Source organism: Sminthopsis crassicaudata, chromosome 5 (assembly GCF_048593235.1).
Source record: "Sminthopsis crassicaudata isolate SCR6 chromosome 5, ASM4859323v1, whole genome shotgun sequence".
In the NCBI taxonomy this organism is placed as follows: domain Eukaryota; kingdom Metazoa; phylum Chordata; class Mammalia; order Dasyuromorphia; family Dasyuridae; genus Sminthopsis; species Sminthopsis crassicaudata.
In genome coordinates this window covers 63036209-63051779 of record NC_133621.1, presented here as the reverse complement: position 1 = coordinate 63051779, position 15571 = coordinate 63036209, and the positions used below count along the sequence as shown (strand labels likewise).

At 32.9% G+C, this 15571-nt stretch overlaps 1 protein-coding gene across 1 annotated transcript in view; it reads left to right on the top strand.

Moving 5' to 3' along the window:
- LOC141542523 (protein adenylyltransferase SelO-like) overlaps positions 1–15571 on the top strand; it is a 59375-nt gene that overhangs the window by 33158 nt on the left and 10646 nt on the right. Inside the window, exons 12-17 of the mRNA XM_074266972.1 lie at positions 3687–3816; positions 6479–6523; positions 6627–6708; positions 6810–6902; positions 9374–9453; positions 12581–12624. Coding sequence (XP_074123073.1) covers positions 3687–3816; positions 6479–6523; positions 6627–6708; positions 6810–6902; positions 9374–9453; positions 12581–12624 — 474 coding nt within the window. The remainder of the gene's footprint in view (positions 1–3686; positions 3817–6478; positions 6524–6626; positions 6709–6809; positions 6903–9373; positions 9454–12580; positions 12625–15571) is intronic.

Genomic DNA, 15571 nt, shown 5'->3' with positions numbered 1-15571 from the left:
TTGCACTGACCCTGACACTCTACTTCATTACTTTTATTTTCTCCTACTACTCATATTTTCAAGAACACTCAAGGAACTAGAGGGCCATATTGAGGATTTCAACTGCAAAAGATTAGAGTTTTTTGACTTACTTGCATATATTTATTTAGTAACTAAAGAGGGTAAAACCATAACAAGGAGGAGAGAGAAAAAATAATATAAAAACTTAAAAGTTACTGAAAAGTAACTGAAAGTAAAGAATCATTCATTTAACCTATTGAAAGTATAGGAAACATGAATATGATTGAAAGAACCAGATATAGGAATCTGATATGGAAACTTAAGGAGAACTGAATACATTTTCATACATAGTGTCATTGTTTATTTAAATCAGTATTAAGCAGCAATCAGATTACCAAGGGGATAATTTATAAACCCAGTGGGAATAATAGCGGAATTTATTTTGAAGGTTTAGAATCTCAGAGGAAATAGAAAAAGTACAAATGAATGAAATTCATAGCATTGCCAGACCTCAAAATATATTACAAAGCAATAATCACCAAGACTATTTGGTTCTATTAAAAAAACATAAAAGTATGTAAATAGAACACATTAAGTGACAGAAGAAATTGAAAACAATATAGTCCACTGTTTAATAAGCCTAAGCACAAAAACTTATTAAAGGATCTCTTTTTTGATGAAAGCTACTGAGAATATTTAAAAGTAGTTTGGCACAAATTCAGTACAGGGCATTATTTTACACTGTATTCTACAATTAGTTCAAAATGGATTTGAATCCTAAATATAGATGGTCATCATATAGAAACAAAATTAAAAAACAATGAAAAGAAGTACCTTTTATATCTAGACCTATTGTTATAATCCTATATCTTAATAATATTTGTATATAAATAATATTTATATATTTATCTTCTCTACAAATACAGAAGTATATACTTTGTTACTGTAGGTCATATATGAATGTTTCTATATAATACTAATATGTAACAATTTTATATTGTATAATCACATATTGTTATATAGTACTCTCCTCATTTCTCCATCTTGAGCCCTTACCAGTCATCCTTTTCTCTTCATTCCCTTGTTCCATTATCCTGTCACTGACATTGCTCCGCTAAACCCTAACCTTGGTTTAGTCCCCCTATCTCTGCCTTAGCATCTTTTACATGTGGCTGAAAAATGCTGCAGAAAAATCATGAAACAATGTTGATGGGGTCCACTACAAATTTATCTCTCTGCAGCATAGCAGTCCTTTTACACTTCTCTAATTAATTCACTATCCAGCAGCTTTTCCAAGCCTTTTCACCCCTCCTCAAACTTCCCAACCCCCATCTCCCGCCTCTCTCAGAGTCTTGGTTGCCTCACATTTCACTCAAAAAGATTGTAGCCATTTCCTGAGACCTCTTTTTACCCTCCTTCTCATCTCACATCACACATATGCTTTCTCCCACTATCTTAAAGTTAACCCCTGCATTATTCCTTGTGTACAACACTCTGTCTCCTTACTTTGGGTATTCTTACTTCTTTCAGGTCTAAATTAATATCTACCTTCTGTAAGAAGTCTTTCCCAACCTCCCACATCCTCCATTCCAATGTCTTCTTGTTGAGATTGTTTCAAATTTGTTCTTCTTATATCATGTTTGTACAGAGTTGTTTGTATACCTTTCCCATTAGATTGTGATATTGAAGAAAGTGACTGTTTTTGGCTTTGTTTGTCTAGTACATAGAGTGGTACATAGTCAAGTACTTAATACATGTTTGTTGTTTGGTGACTTGATAACAAAAGGATTTCAAGTATATATAATTAAAAGCTTTTGCATAGGCAAAATCAATGAACATAGAATAAGAAGAGAAACTATAGAGTAGGATAAAAATATTTGCACCAAATATTGATAAAAGTCTGATATCTCATATTTGGTGAATTGGTACAAATATATAACACTGAGAGTCACTTCCCAGTAGAGAAGTGGTCAAAGAATATATAGATTAATGAATTTCAAAAGAAGGGTTTGTTTTATAAATAATCACATGAAAATATTCTCCACAGAATAATGATAAGAGAAATGCAAATTAAAACAGCTCAGAGATTTGTGCTATGTAAATTTGCAAAGATGATACAAACAAAACAAAAACAATCAATGTTGGCAAGACTGGGGAAAGACAGGCACAATGATACATTGTTGAAAGAGGTAGAATATGAAACAATCATTCTCTTTATATCAGTTTTGAATCATGCAAGGAAGGTGACTAAACTGTCCATATCCTTTTATTTAACTATTCCAATATTAGACATATAACCAAAGGGAGTCAAACGCAGAAATAAAATTTGAATATATTTCAAAACATTAATAGAAGCATTCTTCTTTGGTAGCAAAGAATTAAAAACAAAGTGTGCACCCATTGATTGGTGAATGTCTGAAATGAATAGTATATGAATGTAATGGAATATTGTTATACAGAAGAAATTACAACTGAGGAATTCAGAGAAGCGTTTGTATAAAATATGCTTTTGAATGAAATGATGTAGAGAGATATAAACAGAACCAGAACATATATATATATATATATATATATATATATATATATATATATATATATGTATATACATATATAGTAATTCCAGTGATTTCAGTGAAATGGTCATTAAAAAGAACCAAAATTCATAATAGTATGAAACTATTCTCAGAGCACTCATAATAAACTATTTCTCTCTTCTCAGAGCTGAGAGACAGGGGATTGCTAAAGTAGAATGTTGTACATGTTGCCATTTTCAGTTACTCCAAAGGAAGGGTTCTGGATCATTTTCTTCCAGAAATCACTGTCTTTCAAAAATTTTAAAAAATGTTTAAAAAACACAAAAGATATGCTGAAAGAATGAGAGAAAAGCTATAGAACAATGGAAAGATTTTAATATGTACACAGAACAGTAAGGCACGGAGAGGATTTGACTTTTTTTTTTTTTTCTTGGAAAGGCAGTTGGGGTTAAGGGACTTGCCTAAAGTCTCACTGCTAGGAAGTACTAAGAGTCTGAGATCAGATTTGAACTCAAGTTCTTCTGACTCTAGGGCTAGTGCTCTTTTCACTGTGCTACCTAGGTGCCCAGGATTTGGCTTTTATTTATTTTTATTTTTATTTTTTTTCATTCATTCATTTATTCATTCATTTATTTATATATTTATTTACTTACCTATTTATGTATGTATGTATTTATTTATTTATTTATTTATTCATTCATTCATTCATTCATTTATTTATTTATTTCTGAGGCAATTGGGGTTAAGTGACTTGCCCAGGGTCACACAGTTAGGACATGTTAAGTATTTGAGGTCACATTTGAACTCTTCTCCTCCTGACTTCAAAGCTGGTGCTGTATGCCACCTAGCTGCCCTGATTTGGCTTTTATTAATATAGGAAATACCCAGACTAGTGTAAAAAAATTTCAAATGGTGGTCTTTAGTCTCTGTTTTTATTTAGTATCTAATGCAGGAAAATAGCAGTTGTGATGATCTGAAAATTTGTAAGCAAAATGTTTTCCTTTGTGAAGTAAATATTAGAATTTAAGTTACTGTAGTTCTTATATTTTTACTCTCTGAATTAAATATTGTCAGAAGGATTTTTATTAATGTATTACATAGCAAATATTTATTGTATTGACCTTATGCAGAATTATGTTTTGTTTGAAACAGATTTTGTACCCAATACATCTGATGATAAAGGAAGGTATAAAATAGGAAACCAGGCCAGTGTTGGAATGTTTAATCTAAACAAGCTATTACAGGTTTTAAATCTTTTACTGGATCCTAGTCAAAAGCAGCTGTGAGTATCTTTAACCACATCTTCATATTAAAAAATTAGAATTTCTGTAATTAACATGTTTGGAAAAATGTGAGATCATAAGATTTCTTTTAATAACTTTTAAAAAGAAAACTGTAATTGTGGTAACTTTTATACCATTGCAACAAATTACATATAATGGCAAACAAAAAAAAAGTTTTAACTTCTGTGTTGAAGTTCTGTTTCCATATAGCAGGAGTAGAAATCATAAAATATTTTATTATTTCCTCAGAATATTGTTAAATTTTATATAGTAAAAAGTTATTGGCTCCTTGAATGCATAAGTGATTAGGGTTAAAACTTAGAAAGCAAACTTTGCTAAGCAAAGAAATAATGTAAATAAGTGGTATGTGTAGGAATGTTTAAACTTATCTTTAAAAAATCTATTCTGTTTATTAAAGCGGGTCTCTTGTGAGATTTTTCTTAATTTGGATGTAATTAGAATTTGTAAATTATTGTATATTATAAATTGTGAAGTACATAAAAATGTAGCTACATTTATTTGAAAATACTCCATAGCTTCCCATTATTTGGATTGAATCTTTGAGGATTTTTTCTTCCCTCTGAGGCTATTTCTTGGAACTTAAATAACAACCTTCTCTTTAAGAGACAAATAGGAAAAGAGAAGTTGAAGAAATGTGGACACAAAGGTAAATTTGTGGGGCAGTGAGATGGAGAAGAAAGAATGTTTTACCATCTGCTTTATCTTCCAACCTCTTTGGCTCTGTATTAGATGGAAGAAGAAATCAGTGCTCTATAAAAATTTGTCCCCAAGAAGTATTTCCAGTATTCACCAGTAGATCCTTTGCTGGGTTTTGTGACTACAAACCAGTTGTGAATAATATGTTGCTTTGCCTTCTGGAATATGGTATTTCAAGCTTTTGTTCCTTCAAATTAAATTGGTGGTTGCTAAATTGTGTGTGATTCTAACAATGTTACTTCAGGACTTGAATTTTTCTTTTTCTCCTCTTTTTCTTCCTTCTCTTCTCTCTCCCTCCCTCCTTCCCTCCCTCCCTCGCTCCCTCCTTCCTTCCTTCTTTCCTTCCTTTCTTCCTTCCTTCCTTCTTTCCTTCCCTTTTTCTTTTTCTTCTTTCTCCTTCTTCTCTTCCCCCTCCTGTTGTTTCTCCTTTTCCTCTTTTCCTCCTCCTCCATTCTGAGCAAGTTATTTATCTTCTCAGAGCTCTACATAACTCTCAAGACTATGAGTTGCAGAAAAGCTATTGACCTATATTGGTTGAGGGAGTTTCCTCACCTGGGAATTACCTATGCTAATGAAATCACAAATCACAATGAAATCACAATCTCTGCCCCTTTGTTACATATACTCTTATTATATAAGCTAATCAAATGTAAAAAGGAGTAAATTCCAAATGGACTTTTACTTTTGTCAGAACATGGATATAAAAAAATAAATTTGACATTCATGTTTTCTGTTAATGATGTGCTACACCTTGACTTTACTCTTTGAAGTACTATTTCATGGGAACATGATTTGTATGATATTAAATGCCTTACAATGCCTTTTCTTGGCAAACATACTAGAATAGTTTGTCATTTTGTTCTCCACCTCATTTTACAGATGAGGAAACTGAGGCAACAGGATTAAATGACTTATCCAAGTATCTGAGGACAGATTTAAACTCAGGAAAACTTATCTTCCTGAGTCCAGGCCTGGCATTCTGTTTACTGTACTGCCCAGCTGCTCCAATATATACAAGTTAGCTATTATTTCACTATCCAAAATTGATGAAATAAGCTTTTTAAAAATAATTTTTCAGTCTGTTGTCTTTACAAAGAGATTCATTCAGTCAGTGAACAAGTCTCTTATTTGCCAGCAGTAACCATCCCAAGCACTGAGGGTACAAAGAAAGGCAAAAATAGTACCTTTCCTTAAGGAGTTCACATTCCAATAAGATAGACATATATAGCATATAAAAAAGCTTAATGTGTAGAGGATATATCTATATATCTATATATAGTAGTTAGAAGGTATAATCAGAGGAAAATCAGTAGCATTAAAGGGGGGAGCTTTATGAAGAAAGATGGATTTTAGTTATCATGAAAGAATCTGTGAGGTCGAGATAGGAAGGGGGGAACATCCCAGGAATGGGTGACAGCCAGTAAAGACCCATGATCAGGACATGGAGTATTGTTTGCAAGGAACAGTTTGGAGGCCATTGTCATGGAGTCATCAAATAGGTTGAAGGTTCATAAATTTGAAAAGATTAGAAAGTTTAAAAGGGGCTCTCTTATGAAAGTTTTTAAAAGCCAAACACAGTTTTTCATTTAATGTCGGAGCTGTAACAGGGAATGAGATAATTTATTTAATAGGGGGAGACGTGGAATAATCATCATCAATATAGCTAAACCAAAATAATTTTGGGAATGGTTGCTATGTAATGCTAGTATATCAATAAATTGATTTTCATCAGTTAAATTAAAGTGTCTATTACTGAATGTGCAATGTATTGTGGTAAGCAATGAGAATACAAAAATGAAAGAGTACACAGTTCTTATCATCAAGCAGTTTATGGTTTAGTAAAGAGGAAAGACACATTTCTGCTATGTGACACTGCTTTAAATTTGAAATAGTTGGTTTTCTTTAAAGAATAATTATATGATAAACTTTATTTTGTTTTCACAGTGCTGCTCAGATTCTTGAGAGATATGCTACTCTGTATCACACAAAGTATGTTATTTCTAAGTACAGGTTTTTAATTCTCTTAAATAGCTTGAAGACAAGCTTGAAAAATGAATAGTTTTTAAAAATATTATTGCCATTTCTACTTCAGATTTAAAGAACTTTTCAAAGCCAAATTGGGTCTCCTTGGTGAAAAGGAAGGTGATGATTATTTGGTTGCATTTCTACTACATGTAAGTTCTGTTTTGCTTTGATTTGTTTGAACTATTGCTTGATCTAGGGACAGAAGATAAATTAGGATAGAGATTTATAGGAATGTAATTACTTTTATCAGCTCATGGAAGAGACAAAAGCTGATTTTACAATGACATTTCGGGAGCTCAGTGAAATAACTCAGGACCAGTTGAAGAATCTCAGCATTCCTCAGGTATTAATGTGTGACATTTCACTTTTCATAATTCCATTTTAGAAATAATTTATTTTCCTTTGGTTTTCATGTATTGAATTAGTACCTAATTAAGTGTGAGAAAATTCTTGTCTTTTCTTGTAAAAGAAAGTTAAAACAGACATTTAAAACCTACTAGTTTCTCTTTTCTGATTATTATTAATGTCTTCTTTTTGCTCAGATACCAGTTCCATCATGATTTGAATTCAAGGTTTTAGAGGACAGTTACTAGAAAGACATTAATAAAAAGAAGAAAAAGGGAGAGTTGGGATTGATTAAGTTGATAATGCCACACCAAAATCTAGCTTTTCATTTCTTTAGGAACATCAGTCACCTAAGAACCCATCCTTCCCTCTATTTTTAACTTTAATTATAAAGTTATAAAATATAATTATAAAATTATATCTTAGCTTCTTTCTTTCAAATTTCCCAATTCTTCACCCCACAAGTGAATTATTATTCTTGTTCTAATTGGATGTATCTAGAATTTATATTATGTACTATGTATTCTGCTCTTGATCCCAGTCCATTCCCAGCCTTTAGAAGTCTCACCATGAATCTAATTTCTGGGATACTCTCTATTAGAAAATTAAAAAAAATCTTTCTTTCAGGTTCTCACTAGAGAATTCCTTTATTTCTTCTCTCTCAAGTATATTTGAATTTCAGTGCTTAGTTTGCCTTAAAGTCCATAGGGCTTGAGACAAAAAACTAAGCCACAAACTCCCTCATTGGCCTCTTCTGTCTCCTCTGGGTAAAGGTTGGAAGTCATACAAGTGGGATCTCATGACCCTACCCATATTCATTCCCAAATACTGGCAGGTATGACATTTTTTCTTGACCTGATTTCTGAATGCTAGAGGTAGTAACAATTTCTTTCTTTCCAATGCCTAACTAGTCCCTAAACTATGTATCCTCATGGCTGTAAGAAGGGTTAAAAATTGGGTCTCCCCTTTATCACTTACTGTTGTTGAAAAAAGGCATGGCATTTCCAAGTCTGGGGAGGAAGGCAAATCCAGGGACAGATTAAGGACAGGTTGCTGGGACCATCAAAAGCACTGGAATATTTATTCAGACTCAGGGAGCTAAGAAATTATATAAAATTTGTATCCTAAGATTTATCTTTAGAGTTACTATCAGCAGTAGCATTTGTGTAAATAAACCTTTGATTATATATACATACACACACACACATATATATATATAAACACTTAATTAGTATTTTAAAAAATAATGTTGATTTTCTTTAAAGCCTTATTAGGGAATGAATCTGGATCAGAAAACTCTTTGCTACAGAATCATGTCATTTTCAGTTCATTCCTACCTGTTTCCATGATAGAAGGATAGTTAAAAAGTCTTGTGAATTTTAAATAGTAGAAAAAATTTACAATATTTTTCTTCCTTATCTCTTAGAATTACAAATTTCCTCTAAAGGATATACTACTTCCAGGCTTCTGAGTTCAAGTACTCTTTTTTTTTTTTTTTTTAACTCCTCCCCACCAATATCGTGTATTTATATTGTATTTACTTAAAGATATACATGTTGTTTCCCTTAGTAGAACGTAAGCTCCTCGAATACATAAGCTGTTTCATGTTTGTCTTTCTGTTTTCTAGTGCTTAGTATTATGGCTGTCATATATAATCAACACTTAGTAAATATTATCTCAATTTATGTTTTTTTTGTGAGATTTTTATGTATTGTGTTTCTTAAATCAGAGCCTGCCATTGAAATGAATTTCCACAGATTTAATCCTAAAATGGAGTGACATATGGCCAAAAAAATATCTTTCTTCCCTTCTGTTTTAATTCATTTCAAAATAACATCCTTTTCAAATTACTTGGACACTCTAATACTTAGCCTTGAACACTAACAATTAAATGTGCAAAGTTCTATGATAGATACAGAGGATAAAACCAAAAAAAATTGTGCCCCAGGCCCAGCCCTCATTGAATTTAATCATAATGGGGCAATAAGATGTGTACATAAGAAGCTGTAAAAGTGCAGCAAGAAAAGCACAAAATGCTAGATGAGGTCACTACAGGGATAATAAATGACTTTCATCTAAGCAGAATCTGCAAAGAATTTATGGAATTGATAGCACTTCAATTAGAATCATAGAATCAATCAGTCAATTAGGAAACATTGATTAAGCACCTACAATGTTCCAGGCATTGTGCTAAGCATTAATAATACAAAAAAAAGAAAAAAAGATAAATTTCTATCTTCAAAGAGCTTAGGGAAATTGAGTAATGGAAGCTAGTAATTTGGGGAATGGATTATGACCTAAACTTTGTATATGCTGAGTTTGTGGTGCTGATAGAGGACATCCAGGTGAAAATGTGTTGGAGGCATTCAGTATCATAGGAGAACATCTTAGCAGTTTGAAGGGAATATGAAATGATATGAAAACAAAGTAGTAGTATTGTAAATATCTGAAAATATATTTTTCCTTTAGGAATTCTGGGCACTAAAAACCCTTTCAAAGCAAGAACTCTTTACAGACTGGGTGACCATGTACCTTTTGAGACTGAAGAGGTAAGGTAATCCATCTTAGAAAGTTGTTATGATACAACCTTATATTCTTGGCAGTATAGCTTTTTCTATTCCCTTCAGTACTTTGCATTGTGTAAACTGCCGTGGTAACTTTTCATTTATCATTTCATTTAGTTGGGAATTGGGAAAAGTTTAAAAAAAAGCATATACACAGTCAAAATAGATGCCTAATCCATGTGTTAAAACAATACCAATTATCATAGGCCAGTTCCTAAAACTTAGTTCAGGGGATGATTACTTTTACTTTAGACGAAATTTTCATATATTGATATTCTGTTTTTCTTTCTGCATTTTCCAAATGTGTAATACATTAGAGGCAACAAAAGAAGAGGTTGAGAAAATGGAAGTTCTCTTAGTGGTGTGCATGTAGAAATGGCAGCCGATCATTTTGATAGCAAGGAGAAGACAGGAAAATTACGAGAAGCAGACAAGCTCAAAAAATTTGTAAAGAGAGAAGTAGTCTACAAACTTCACAACAGGGCACAGAAATGGATTTCTCATGGCAATGACTAAGTCACTAGGAAAAGGATAAATTACATTTATTGGAATGTAAGTCTTAAGTCTTTCTCTGTTGCCAAGTTGTGGAATGAAAGTAATCTTGAGTTCTCATCTAGATCAGGGATTGTGTTACGATGTACACTAAGGAAGGGAGTAGCTGTGAAGATGAAATTACAAATTTTTGTTGAGGAGCATGTGGGGTCCACCAGTGGTATGGCCTGTTGTAGCATGTGTTTGGAGGCAGAATAGAAATTTCTAGCCTCTTCCTCCCCACCTTCTCCAAGAGAGACTTTCTTTCCTGCCAGGGGTCAATACTTAGCTCCTCTCAGAGAGAGGGAGTACTGGGATAGATGTATATTTATCTGCCTCCTTAAATATTGTTAATTGAAGGGGTATGATTAGGTTTGAGCTGATTTTTTATTTCTTTGTCATTTAGGGGAGAAAGGGGAAATTCCAAGCCCTACATCAAAGCTTTACCCCTTTACTACGTAATAACAGTTCTACAATGAAGATACATAGAGAATACAGAGAAACCCTTTTATTCAAATAATTACAAAATAGGAATCAGAGAAAGTATGAATGCACCAAACAGAGATTGGATTGTTAGAATTAGTTAGAAGCTCTCCTATTAGAATCAAGATAACCTGATTTAGTCCAGACAGAGGGTCCTGGATCTCACCCCATGGTAAACCCTGCCTCAAGTCTCAAGAACAGCAATTAGGGACTTGAGGAAGTAAATTTTTCTTTTAGCATCCTGAAGTAAGCTCGGAATCTGCAGTCTCTTGAAATCAGAAGATTTCTTGGTCTGCTTGAAGTGTCCCTGAAGGGTGGGGGGGCTGGTGGAGAAGAAAAATCCTCTCCTCTCACCAACTCCATCCCATTCCTTATGCAAGTCAGGATCTTCATATCCTCTAGGAAGGAGAGAGTTCCATTCCTGTGGGCTTTGGGACAGAGGTTATACTTGAAATATTCTATACTTAAGATAAGGAAGTAAATAAAAATTTATTTCTGTGGTCTAGCTGTACCAAATCTAAAACTATATTATAAAGCAGCAATCATCAAAACCATTTGGTACTGGCTAAGAAATAGAGACGTTGATCAGTGGAATAGGTTAGATTCACAGAACAAAATAGTCAGTGACTGTAGTAATTTAGTATTTGACAAACCTAAAGGCTCCAGCCTTTAGGATAAGAATTCACTCTCTGACAAAAACTGCTGGGAAAATTGGAAACTAGTAGGGCAGGAAGTAGGCATAGACACACCTAACACTATATACCAAGATAAGGTTGAAATGGGTTCATGATCTAGACATAAAGAATGAGATTATAAACAAATTAAAAAAACATAGGATAGTTTACCTCTCAGATTTGTGGAGGAGAAGGAATTTGTGACCAAAGAAGAACTAGAAATCATTATGATCACAAAATAGATAATTTTGGTTATATTAAGTTAAAAAGTTTTGTACAAATAAAACTAATGCAGATAAGATTAGAAGGGAAGCAATAAACTGGGAAGCCATATTTTACATTCACAGGATCTGATAAAGACCTCAAATTTATAATAGTTTAAATCATTCTCCAATTGATAAATGATCAAAGGATATGAATAGACAATTTTCATTTGAAGAAATTGAAACTATTTATAGTCACATGAAAAGGTGTTCAAAATCACTATTGATCAGAGAAATGCAAATTAAGACAACTCTGAGATACCACTACACACCTGTCAGATTGGCTAAGATGACAGGAACAAATAATGATGTATGTTGGAGGGGCTGTGGGAAAACTGGGTCACTGATGCATTGTTGGTGGAACTATGGGCTGATCCAACCATTTTGGAGAGTGATTTGGAACTATGCTCAAAAAGTTATAAAGCTGTGCATACCCTTTGATCTAGCAGTGTTTCTACTGGGCTTATATCCCAAAGAGGTCTTAAAGAAGGGAAAGGGACCCACATGTTGAAAAATGTTTGTGGCAGCTCTGTTTGTAGTGGCAAGAAACTGGAAACTGAGTGGATGCCCATAAATTGGAGAATGATTGAATAAGTTATGAAATAAATTATGGTATATGAATGCTATGGCATACTATTGTTCTATAAGACACGACCAGCAGGAAGATTTCAGAGAGGGCTGTAGAGATTTATATGAATTGATGCTGTGAAAAGAACAGAACCAGAAGATCATTATACACGGTGACAAGAAGACTCTACGACATTCACTTCTGATGGATGTGGCTCTCTTCAACAAAGAGATGACTCAGACCAGTTCCACTTGTCAGTGATGAAGAGAGCCATTTACACCCAGAGAGAGAACCATGGGAGTGTGTGGACCACAACATAGCATTCTCATTCTCTCTGTTGTTATTTGCTTGCATTTTGTTTTCTTTCACAGTTTTTCTTTTTCTTTCTTCTTGATCTGATTTTTCTTTTGTGGCAAGATAACTGCATAAATATGTATATATATATATATATTGGATTTAACATGTATTTAAACATATTTAACATGTATTGGAATACCTGCCACATCAAAAAAACTTTTAAGAGTGAAAAGTAATGCATACAAATAAAAATAGACATATTTGATTAATTTTTCCTTTTATATGTTCATATTTAGTAACATAAATGACTCAGATTCCAGAAGAAGAAAAAGAATGACAGGTGAGTCAATTTATATATTTAATTAGCTTTGAAAAAATATCATCAAGCAACAAAAGTTTTTAATCTGAAAATGCTAGATGAACTTAAGTATATGATTAAGCATTGGGATGAGGATTATGTGGCATGCTCTCTATTTTATCACATAATTTTTGTTATTTTAAGATCTGCCATCTTCATTTTAATAAGTTTATATGTGATTTCTTATGTATAAATGATTCCCAAAACCATGTCCCTGGTGAAGGGATAGTGGATGAAGATATAACTATTTTAAAAAATCAGGAGCTCTGAGGCAGCTAGGTGGTACAGTGGATAGAGCACCAGCCCTGAAGTTAGGAGGACCTGAGCTCAAATGTGATCTCAGATACTTAATACTTCCTAGCTGTGTAACCCTGGGCAAGTCACTTAACCCTAATTGCCTCAGTCAAAAAAAAATCAGGTGTTCATGTTTATTAACTATTAATATGGTTTCTTAGGAGATCCAAGTGTTTTTATTTTAAAATTTAGTTTTGGTTCTCTAGTCATTTGAATTTGAAGCCTGTCAAGATTTTAACTCCCTACTTAAAATTTATTCAGCACTACATTCATTGGAATATTTGTTTATTTCATAATAAAGACTGGGACTGTGTCAATTATATAGGGATGGTTTGAGAAGAGAAACTCAGATGGACCAAAATCTTTGGTACTTGGACCAAACCAGCTCATGGCTTCCCCATTTTTCAGGAATGTGGAACAGTAACAGAAAATGGAGACCATAGATTAAAGATTCTAAGGGAGAGCTTACATTGTATATCATTCTTCCATTCTGGAGGTTAATAAAATTCTGGCCCAGCTATTGGACTCATAAAGATGTGAAAGAATAAATGTTTTTAACTGAAGAAGCTGGCATTAGGTCATGCATGGTCCACTAGATTAGAGATAACTTAGGATTGGTCAAGGACCCCCATATTTATCCTGGATTGTAGAAGTCCTGGACCATCTTATTATATCTCTTACTTCCAGGAGTGAGGAAGGACCTGGCCTTCCAGCACCTAGAATCTTGATCCAATCTCTTCAGTATTCAGTTTCACTTGGGGAGCAGTCACGATAAAAGCCTGCATACCATTACTCATTTGTATATGGAAAATGGATTTTTGAGTTCTTGTAAGATTGTGGAGAAAATACTGATGATGACATGCAAATGTTGTTCTGTTTGCTTCTTTTTTAATTTTCTTTTTTCATTCTTTATTTAAGTGTTACCAAAAAATAGATTTTCAAAACAGAACATAAAAGACGATTGTATATGAAGCCATCACTCTCCATTGCATACTTCTTGCTTTTAAAAAAATGTAATAATTTTCATGTGTTATTACTTTGAAAACTATTTATCTCTGCTTCCTTCTGAATTTCCTTCTACTTTCTTCTCTGCATTTAAAAAAGTATCTCAATGGTTCTCTTTTTTTTAGAATCACTATTGGTATCTCCCCGCCCCCAATCTACCAAATAAAAAAATCGAGGGAAAAAAAATAAACATAGTCAAGCAAAACAAATAGACATAGTGGCTATATCTAAAAATGTAGGTCTTTTATGCATTTTACAAAGTGAGTAACATACTTCATCATAGATCTTCTCGAGATATGATTGGTCATTGAATTTTACAGAGATTTAAAATCTTTTCAAAGTTATTTTTGTTTATAATGCTGTTACAGATCTCATATTATTTTCCTCATCCTGCTTACTTTACTATATGTTATTTCGTACTATCCAGAATGTTCTGAAATGGTTTCTTTTGTCATTTCTTGTGAGCTAGTGATATTCCATTACTTCTAGACCACAGTTTATTTAGTCATTCCCAAATTGATAAGAACACCTTTATATTCTATGTTTTTTTAAAATTTTGTTCCCTTTTAATTTCCTCTTCAAGATCAGGAAGTTTGCTTTTGTTTACCATTATTCCCTCCCCAGCTTTATCATTGTTATTTCTCTTCTTCTACCCTTCTGCTTGTTGGCCTGTTGAGGTTGATGTATTTAAACAACAAACTCTGTGTGTGTGTATGTTAAACTTTCCTTTGTCTATTTCAGATAAGTGTGAGATTTAATCCACATTAATTAATGTGCACATTCCTTATCTCTTCTTCCATTTTGTTACATTCTTCTCATCCATCCCAATTATGAAAACTAGGAAGTTCCATCCTCTCCTTCTTCCTTTTTTATAGTAGTGTATTCTTTTTATACTCTTTTCCTTTTTCCCCTCTTTGAATTCTCAGAAAAGAAAAAGTTCACTACCAGAACCTCATTTTTCTTATTTAATTTTTTCATTATTCTTTGAAGACAATAATGTTCTAAGGGGACACATTTCTTTTCCTTCTGTCAGGATGTTAGTATCATCATATATATCCTTCCATTTATTCAAATAAATTTTCCTTTCTAGGTTTCTCTTGACTTTTGTATTTGCATTTCAAAGTTCTATTCAATTTTGGCCTTTCAATCAGAAATCCTTAAAGAATTCTGTTATTTCCTTACAAGCCCTTTCCCCTCCCCTGTGGAATTATACTCAGCTTTTTAGGGATAATTATTCTTGATTTTAATCTTGATTGTTTGTCTTTGGTCTTCTCCATTTTCAGGATGTGAAATAGTCACAAAATACAGATTATAGGCAAATGGGATTCTAAGGTCTATGTTACATTTATGCTTTTGGAACATTATACTCAAGATCTCTTGTCCCATCTGGTAGAAATTGCCAGGTTTTGTGTATTCATGGTCGTAGTTCCTTAATACTTAAACTACTTCTTTCTGGATCCTTGCAGTATTGTAATTTCTTTATGACATTTAGGAGAGACTTGGTGTATACTTTCTTTTTACTTTGCTCTCTTAGATCTGGACACTTTTAATTTATGATTTTTAAAAATCAAGTGCCCATAGTTTGTTTTGTTGTCTTTCCAGGAAGTCCAATGATTCTTAAATCATGTGT